The sequence below is a fragment of the Episyrphus balteatus genome, chromosome 3 (assembly GCF_945859705.1).
Source record: "Episyrphus balteatus chromosome 3, idEpiBalt1.1, whole genome shotgun sequence".
Taxonomy (NCBI): Eukaryota; Metazoa; Arthropoda; class Insecta; order Diptera; family Syrphidae; genus Episyrphus; species Episyrphus balteatus.
The window spans coordinates 76194249-76204271 of NC_079136.1; the positions used below are offsets into that span (position 1 = coordinate 76194249).

Consider the following 10023-nt stretch of genomic DNA (forward strand, 5'->3'; position numbering starts at 1 on the left):
ACTTTAATAAGCATAGTCTTATACACTTTACCTTGAACCTGTAAATATGACTTACATAGCTCTTTCAAATAATGTAGGCAAGATATTACGAATTATACATCTCTTGTCTCGGGAAAGTCCGGGTACATTGCGAATAAAATGTGAATATGATTAAGTGTTATATAATAAAAACAAAAATCGGTCGTTTGCAATTTGTTATACTAGACTAAAAGGTAACGTTTTAATAAGAGAAAATTGTTACTCTATAACAAACCATAAGATACAAACTGTTCTGAAACAAAAAAATTATTGTTAAAAAGTTAAAACAAAATTCTTGAAATGAGGTCTTCTATCTGTTTTTAATTTATTATTTAAATTAGTTTTCGTTTGTCTAGATACTAACAATTTTGGTAAAAAAAATCCTAAATAAGGATATAATGGGCATTAGTTTTCATTTAAATTAATCTCTTTATCATTATTTATTATAAGTATTTTTCAATAACCATAGAAAAATCCCATAAACAGTAGCAAATCATCAATCAGAAAACTTTTTGATATTGTGTTTGACTAAACAGGAACTTTTGATGTTACAAAATTCACCAGCTCATCGACACGTTCACTCATTCCTGCAAACATTTTTGGATGTGGTCCAATCATTTGAATGAATTGGCCAACGTCATTTGAAACCTGTAAAAAAATGTTCAAAATAGGAATTAATATATTTTGAATACACTTTAATAAAAAGCTTAAATGATTTAGGTATATAAGGGCCTGGCTACACAGTGTTGTGCCCAATCACTTTCCAATTCACATTTTCTAGGAACAAACGTCAAAAAGAGGAAAATCCTCACCCGTCTTGCCTACAAACTGACTGGTGAGGCGATTGAAAAATCACCGTGTAGCCCGGCACTAATAGGGGTATTCACGATCCGGGGCAACGAAAAAGTGTACAATTGCTAAATTTTATTTTTCTACTACAACAACTACAATATACAAATTTTACACCATTGTATTTTATATTTGCAATAGGGTTAGGGTATAGCAAAAGTGTAAACAAATTTTAGTCTGTATACAAGACCATTTGCATCGAATCGTGAATACAATAATATTTACTATCAAGAACGTACAAATTTTTCGCGGGAGAGGGGAGGGAGGATGGTGAATTATGAGTGATTGATATGATTTTGAAAATAATTTTTAACTTGAAGTATTTAATTGATAACATATTGCACTTTGCTTTTTATTTCAAACTCTTTTTTTTTTCAATTCTCAATATTTAAATTTTTTTTTTTTTGCTTCAATTTCAAAAATTTCAATGGGGGTATTCATGAAACGGTTTAAACTCTGGGTAAACTCTGTGAATTCATAAATGTGGTAAACGAACTGTCAAACTCATACAAATTTTTGACATATTTACCACTTTACAATGTTCAATATGTTTACCCAGAGTTTACACTGTTTCATGAACACTCCTTATACCCACAGTACACATAATAAGGTAATATATTCCGAACGTTGTCAAAATTTGTTTGTCAAAAATGGGCACCAATCTGTCAGGTCGGCCTTTAATTTTTATATTTCAATCGCAGTAAACAGGAAATTTGTTTTTGTTTTAATTTATAAAATGTCATTTAAAAATATTATAAATTGAAAAATAACAAATTTTCTTCGTGTTTCATCGCGGAAAATGGTAAATAATTGTTTAAAAATTAGTGGTGTGCGTGGTTTATCGGTTTTTGTGCGTTTTTCGTCGGTATTTTAAACAATTAAGAATTTGTTAGCTGACATTGGTCGCCAAAGTGTCATGTTTTGACAATCTGGCGACCAATGTCAGTTCGGAATATATTACCTTTTTATGTGTACTGTGCCATATACCTTAGTGCCTGGCTACACAGTGATTTTTCAATCGATTAAAAAATCGCATGTCATGGCTACACACTGTTGTGCTCAATCACGTTCCACTTTTACATTTTCTAGGAACAAATGTCAAAAAGAGAACAAATTTAGCAATGGAACTGTACTGCCCTCAGTTCCCTTCATGAGCATCTTCCCCCTTCACTCTTCATCCCTCTTGCCTACAAACTCACTACTTAGGCGATTGAAAAATCACCGTGTAGCCAGGCACTTAATATTTGTATTTTCAGAATCACATTTTTTTCATACTTAAATTCATTATAAATACAAAATATTATTTACGATTTTCTGAAGAAATTGGACTATACATGATTTATTCACTTCATACAAACATTTTTGCTTCTGTTAAGTTTTACTCAATCCACGGTTGCATCTGTAAAGCTTTATAAAAGCAAAATTGTTAGTCGGGATTCGAAAAGATGTCAGAAGACAGTAGCTTTAACCATTTGAAAGCTTTATGTGTAAAATTGATATATAAGACATTTGCCATTGAATAACTTATGACGCATGGTGAAAAAAAGATAATTCTTTCTAAAAATCTTTACTTCTTAAAGTTTTTTCTGCAGCAAATTTAAATTTTACGTGAGCTAATAAGACGTTTACTTACTTCCATAAATCGGACCAAAGCTTTTAAGGCTTTAAACACTTGTTCTTCATTTGGACTACTTGTGAAGAATTGAAGGATTGCCATCGCCACTTCTACTGCAACGTCATCGAAAACCTGAAAAAATTGTTTTATTAAAATATATTTGTTAATAAGATAAGAACTTATTTTAAATAAATAATAGCGGTATTCATGCAACGGTGTAAACTCTGGGTAAACCTGGTAAAATCCAAAATGTGGTACACGAACAGTAAATCCATACAAAATTTGGACATATGTACCATTTTACAAGGTTAACCAAGAGTTTACGCCGCTTCATGAATAAGGATTATGTCTCCGTTTTCATCTAGTAAGTCAATGTCTGGTTAGTCAAAGGAAGTGTAGTAAAAGATAATGCAAAGAAATGTCAGAAAACTATTTACAGTTTTTTTTTTTAACCTGCACGCTATGCGATGACTTGGTTGGGATAAAGCATCAACTCATCTGTCCCTGTTGCTAGGGGAAAATCTTAGCGAAAATGATTAGGTTAAAATATCTACAGTGAAATTTTCCAGGTCCATATTCAGTGATTTTTGATTCAGGAGGTTTTCTTTGATTTTTAATTTTGCAATATTTCAGGAACTCTATGTCTCAGGCATACAGGACTGTAAGTTTCAACTTGGTAATTTGGTAGCAGGACCAGAAATGCGGTTAAAAAAGATAGAGCAGCTGAATCAGCTGCTTTGCACGCTTAAAGTCCTTCGCCTCTTAAAGAACCGTTATGCCTACTATGAGAATTGTCACTTTAGTCACCCATGGCTTTTGTTCACATGAGTCGTATTAGGCCGAAAAGTCGACATTAGGGTCTTAAAATTAGGGTTCAAAAGGGATGAGTAAAGAGAATTCCTGGGGCATGGGCTAAGAGTTGATGTTTTGATGGACAATATAACTGTTATATTGTTTGATTGGGCATTCAAGAATCATTAGGATGATATGTGTTCATGTCGGTTTTCCTGGTGCTTTTCGGCATCGGGCTTCTTAACACAGCTGTCTAGTGATGTATGTCCTCAATTGGGAGCATTGTGGTGGCTGTCATTTACTCCAAACGAGGAGACTATTTGAATCTAATAATACGTTCTGTTTTGTAATCATATGCATGCGTTACATGTCAGCATAAATTAAAAAATTGTATAAGGAATTAAAATTGTCGTTCAAAATTTTAAACTTACCACAGTTTTTACTTCTTTGATGGCCAAGTTAAATAAAATTGATGTTCCAATATTTTTCAGAGTGGGGCAACTTGAAAGTACGCAATGGACTGTCACTTTTGTTGTTATCCTTATATTGGACAATGTTTGGTTGTTATTCTCCCATTCAGATATGTATAACAGCCATTCAGATGGGCTAGGATTAGCAAACAAATTACATATCTAAAAGATATAAATTATTGAATTAACAAAATAAAACAAACAAAAAAATCAAATTCTAACAAATATTCCCCATGCTTGTTGTTCTTCGGGACTGTGTTTGTCAAAGTCATTTGCAAAGTTCATTAAAGTATGATCCCTTCTGTCTTGGTGCAACAAAATAATAACATCATCCTTTAAGGCAGCATATGCAAGGATTCTTATCAAATGAACTCTGGTGGTTGAAGAAAATGCTGCATCTCTTAATACACGACCTAGAATAATAAAGTTCTTATATACCTCTGAATTATCTATTTATAGGTTTAATGTTTATTACCAACAAAAGTTAAAAAGTTATCACTCAGTGCCCAGCAACCGTCATCTTCAATTAAATATTGGTGCAGTTCTTCCATTGCGATTTCTTCTTCCTTGTATATTTTGCCATCTAAAAGTTTGACAAGGCTTTCTAATTCAGTTTCCACCTGTAAAAAGTGTATTTAAAGAATTAAGTAACACAATTAATTTTAACTTTATAAGTTAAGTAAAATTAGTATGATAAAAAAGTCCGATTCAACATAAACATGAAAATTTTCACTTTTTGACTTTTTGCAAAAACTAGTAATAACTTAATAATGCATAAAAGTAAAACTTTTGTAAGATGCTGTCTTAAGACTTGTGTAAGATGTTTCAAACAAAAACTCCTGTTAGTCCCCACTCCTGTCTAAATCTTTGCAAATATAGGTCTGCCTTTGCCGATAAACCAAGCGGCACCTCAGTCGTTTGGTTTCATGATTCTCATCAATGTTGCTATATACTTATACATTAGGGCGTTCGTTATTTTTGAATCAAGTTCCTAAGTGGAAAAACTGTTTCTAAATAATAAAAAAAAATCCCCTAATATTTTCAAATTTTTATTCTGACACTAGATGGCGCCCCAAGAGGGTTAAAGTTTTTTCTCATTTGAAAAAGGTATGTGTTGACTTATGAGGCCTTTTTTTTACATATAGAATTAAATCAAATATTTTTTATGAGGTTCTTGTCTATATTAAACAACGTTTTCAGAAAGGTATTAACCAATTTTCTAGGACCAGGGGTTCAGTCAGGGCATGCATGTTCTTTTTGGGTTTTATTTTATTTTTCATACTATTTCATATGCTTGTTTTAATGAAAGATGCTTGCTTTAATAAACCTAAAGAAAACATGCATCCAGACTGAACCCCTGGTCCTAGAAAAATGGTTTATAGATTTTGGAAAACGTTGTTTAATGTAGACAAGCACCTCATCAAATTTGAATGGCCTCATAAGTCAACTCATACCTATTTCAAATGAGAAAAAACTTAACCCTCTTGGGGCGCCATCTAGTGTCAAAATAAAAATCTGAAAAAATTATGGTATTTTTTTATTATTTAGAAACAGATTTTCCACTTAGGAACTTGATTCTGGAAAAAAAACTTAAATAACGAACACCCTATTATACATATACAAGGCATAAACATACATATACATACATATTTTTTTTCCTCCTTCATTCGGAAGATATTTTCGTATCAAAACCCCGAAACAAGTTTTGGTTTACAGATATGCGATCACAGTGATGAAGCCTATGCATTCATCTTAAAAAGATTTTCGAAAAGTATCCAAGGGGTACCCCTTGCCTAAAAAAAGGAATTTTCAAAAATTTTCTAATAATCCATAGATTGAGGCATCAAAAGAAAGTACTCTTTAGACTCTATTTATAACTGAAAACCAAAAGTTTGTATGAGTTCTGGTTGCTGAATTATTTGCAATCGAAATACCTACATATTTTTTTTCTTTATTCACTCGGAAGTAGATCATTTCGGCTCAAAGTCCCAAAACATGTTTTGGTTTATAGATATGAGATCACAGTGATTAGGTCTATTCATTCATTACAAATTTATTGTTTTAAGATTTTCGAAAATTATCCAAGGGGTACTTGTCTAAAAAAAAGCAATTTTCAGAGATTTTCTCCAAATTCATCGAATGAGACATCAAAATAAAGGGGTCTTTAGACACTATTCATAACTGAAAACCAAAAGTTTGCAGGAGTTCGGGTTGCTGAATAATTTGCAATCGAAATATATTTTTTTTTCCTCCTTCATTCGGAAGCTTTGGTTTACAGATATGAGATCACAGTGAAAGCATAGGGCTGCATTCAATTCAACTAAAAAATTACAAATTTATTTTTTTTAAGATTTTCGAAAATAATCTAAAAAAAGGAATTTTCAAACATTTTCTCCAAATCCATCGTATGAGACATCAAAAGATAGGACTCTATAGTGTTTAACTATATAAAAGAAAGATTTTGAATTTTTCTTTGAGTAGGATTTTTTTGTTTGTCAAAAATTTCTTTTCAAAAATTGATTTTTAAAAAGGTTTCGATTCATTGGATTTGAACATCTGAAGTGACCAATTATTTATTCAGCTTTCAGGCGTGCGTCGCCGCCGGTTCTTGTGTTAAAATTGGAATACTAAGTATGCTTGGAAAAACAACGACAACAAAATTTTTAATGTACATACCTCGAAAACCTATCCAAACATTTTTTTCCGATTTTTTTTTTTGTAAACTAGAGTAAATGATGAAAAAACACATGGACCATAGAAATTTGTTTTCCTAATAAGTACAACAGAATTCCTCATTAACATTCAATATTAAAACTCAATAAAATAAGAAACTAATTTACTTTTACAAAGTTCTCTCTGTAGTTGGATTTATTTTTTTTTATCGCCAACTGCGTGTAGCTTTTGTAATTCATTATTCATTTAAACTACACCACATAAGGAAAGATATGCCAAAAGAAAAACACCCGGCATGAATTATTTTTCCATATCAAAAATATGCAGGTATTTATAATGTATGTATGTATATTATAAAAAAAAAAACAAATATTTTTAATCACTTTTAAAAATAGTATTAATATTCACTCACGTCAATATTATTGTAGACGATTGCAGGCTCTTGAGGAACTTTTTCTCTCGATGAATTTCCATCCATTTCGTTATTGCCTTCAGAATTTCCAGAATTATTACCGTTTTCAGACATTTTTCTTAATTTAAACTAAAAACATATAAAAAAAATAAAATAATTTGCAAAATATGTTTCTTATTCTTATATTGTCTTCAAAATAGTATTCTATTTTAAGGCATTTTTTTAAATATAGAATGTATGGATATAATATATCCATCTGTCAGTACAGTTGGTAATAATTTATATTTTAAACACTTTTTAATTGATCAGAGTTATTACAAAGTTTATAGTTTTTTATATATTTTTTAAATTAATTAAATAAAAAGGTTATAATTTTATAGTTTGTCAATATACCTTAGAAACACGAGGACTTTGAATTTTTTTTCAGCTCAAAGAACTACCGAAATGTCTCCACGGCAGAAAACTATAACAAATGAAAAATAAATCTATATTTAGAAAACGAGTGAATAGATCGAATCAAAACACACTGCAGGGACCGGAAAAAGGAAAGTTCAAAAGTATCTGTCATCTTTTCTTACTAAAATTAACGCAATTTCATTATATTTGACAATCTTTAATACTTTAGAACTTTTCCTAAGATATTTTGGGATTCATACATAAATAAAATTAAAGATGTTTAAATTTAAAAATATTATAGGTTTTTAAATAATTTTTGGGTAGGTACCTAGCAAAAATTGCTTAAAATTTAAATTTCTAAAAAGACTATTTTAAATTATGTTTTATAGACAAATTTAATAAAATATAAATTTCCGTTTTAATATTACTAAAACATTTTAAATGATGCTTAGTTTTAAACCAAATATACCTACATATATTCGAACTTATTTCTTGTACCAGGGATGCAAAAGGCGCCCATTGCTTAAGATTTTTACTTGCGATACAGACACTTTATATCAAGCTATGGATTCGTTAAGATCAGGGCCGGCCCAACCCAAACGAGAGCCTTGTGCAAACTTAAGCTAAAAGGCCAGGGGAGTATGCTACTACGCATACTCGGACTTCTTATGGTCTTCTGAAATTATACTTACCCATACTAAATTTATCTTTAGAATTAAATTTTATAAATTTGACAATAATTAAAAAATAAGTTTGCGCAAGTGAATGATTGTTTGGTATTTAAGAAAACCGGAAGCAGGTAAAGTTTAAAAATTAGCTTGGGCAAGAATAATGAAAACACCCAGATGTTGGATGTTTAATATACTGAAATAAGATATCGACAGTTACAAAGACTAGTATTATATCTAAAATTTTAGTTATAAACGAAGTTTTGACATTTTGTATTGGAATAGCAGTTTTTTGTTGAAACAAGTAACAAAGTAACTTTGTACAACTTAAAGAATCTCAACTTTTGCTTTTTCTTCGAAAGTCTGAAAAAAATAAGTTTGTAGTTTTTTTACCTATACTTACACAAAGGCCTGTTCACTGTGATGTCATATCTTTAAATCAAATAACTCGAGTAAATCGAGTTAGGGAGATTTTTCTTGTTTAACTTTCCAGTCAACTTTCCAATAAAATTGGAAGGATTTTGATTGACCGCTAACCAATCAGAGACGCGAAAATTACCTTAATATTAAGTCTCTAATTTTTCTGAACCTGCCCAATCACCCCTTGCGAAAGATTTCCTCGCGTTACGTTGAAAAATCCATAATGCCGACTTTTCACGAGTAGATTTTAGCCGCACGATATGTAGGTCGACTAGGATTTTTCTATGGGGAATTTCACTTTAGTCGCCTGCGACTTACGTTCACACGAGTCGAAAAGCTTCGCCGCACGGCAAAAATCGACTCGTGAAAATTGCCCCAAGGTGCAGCGCCTGAGATGGCTAGGTCACGTGGAGCGCATGGACAACAATGCTCCGGCCCGGAAAGTTTTCGACTCCAACCCAGAGGGACAGCGCAGTAGAGGAAGACCTCGTCTGAGGTGGCGCAACTAAGTGGAAGGGGACCTCAATCAACTTGGCGTGCGCAACTGGAAGCAGCGAGCTAAGGATAGAGCTGGCTGGCGAAGCTTGTTGGTTGAGGCCCAAATCCACAGCGGATTGTAGCCTTACGGCGCTGGTCACCCTAAGTAAGTAAGTAAGAAAATTCCCCATAAGACCTTTTTCTGTCACTTTGACTTTCTGAAGGTTGTCAAAAAAAAACAGTCTATCACAAAATTATTGGGCCAAATCTTTCACATTTGAGTGAGTGAGCGAGTGGCTGTTATCATGTCCATGTCTGACAACGTGAAATATGTCAAAAAAGCAAGAAAAGGTTCAGCATAGATATCGTACTCGTGCTTTGTATATAAAATCTATAGTACTATCATGAAAAAAAACAGCGCCACCAAAAAAGTAAGCTAGCGAACGAACTAAAAAATATGTCAAATTTCAAACAGAAATGTATATCTCATCTCCTTACTCCCATTATTAATTCGATCTAAGCGCCCTCGCGACCACTCAGGTAACGAACAAACTAAAAAATTGCACTTCATGATAGTACTATAGGTTTTATATACAAAGTACTCGTGCCACTATAAAGATTGACGATTTCTATTTTTTAGTAAATTTATTTTTATTTGGTCAATTAAATATTTATTCAAGCATTTAGGCCCAATTTATTCACTCTCCATTATTTTTAAAGGCTCCATTAAAAATTATAAAACTGTCAAATCGCATACAAATTTTAAAATTTCCCTTTTTTAATGGCGACTTTAAATTTAATGGAGTGTGAATAAATTGGTAATAAAAAAATAGGTAGGGTAGAAGGGGGAGCATTTGCCAGTGGGGTGCCTTTGCCAGTCCAGGTTTTTTTCCAAACCAACAGAATATTAAATACCGAAAAATCATTTTCTGTTGCACATTTATGATTGAAAACTTTCCACAAAGTTTGACAGCTTTTGGCTGGACACGAAATAAATTAGACGCTTGTGTTTTTTTTTTTAGTTTTTTAATGTTGAAAACCAAAATATGAAGGCACATAATCGTCGTAAATTTTTAATATTTGTCTTGTTAAATTACTTTTTTATACAAATATCTTTTGAAAATTATGTGTACCATGCTGTGTAGAAGTGATTTTTTTATTGTTTAACTTATAAAAAAGTTATAAGTGAATTTTTGAAAGATTAGCTTGTGGGGTGCATTTGCCATTTGTTTT

At 31.7% G+C, this 10023-nt stretch overlaps 1 protein-coding gene across 1 annotated transcript; it reads right to left on the reverse strand.

Moving 5' to 3' along the window:
* Nucleotides 1-319: 319 nt before the first annotated feature.
* On the reverse strand, nucleotides 320-7292 carry LOC129913717 (uncharacterized). The gene is made up of 7 exons (XM_055992524.1): nucleotides 7223-7292; nucleotides 6830-6958; nucleotides 4220-4364; nucleotides 3967-4157; nucleotides 3706-3906; nucleotides 2501-2614; nucleotides 320-666 (listed from the first exon to the last, which is right to left on the reverse strand). The coding sequence occupies exons 2-7, from the start codon at nucleotides 6941-6943 to the stop codon at nucleotides 547-549; spliced, it is 885 nt and encodes a 294-aa protein (XP_055848499.1). The 5' UTR covers nucleotides 6944-6958; nucleotides 7223-7292; the 3' UTR covers nucleotides 320-546.
* Nucleotides 7293-10023: the final 2731 nt, after the last annotated feature.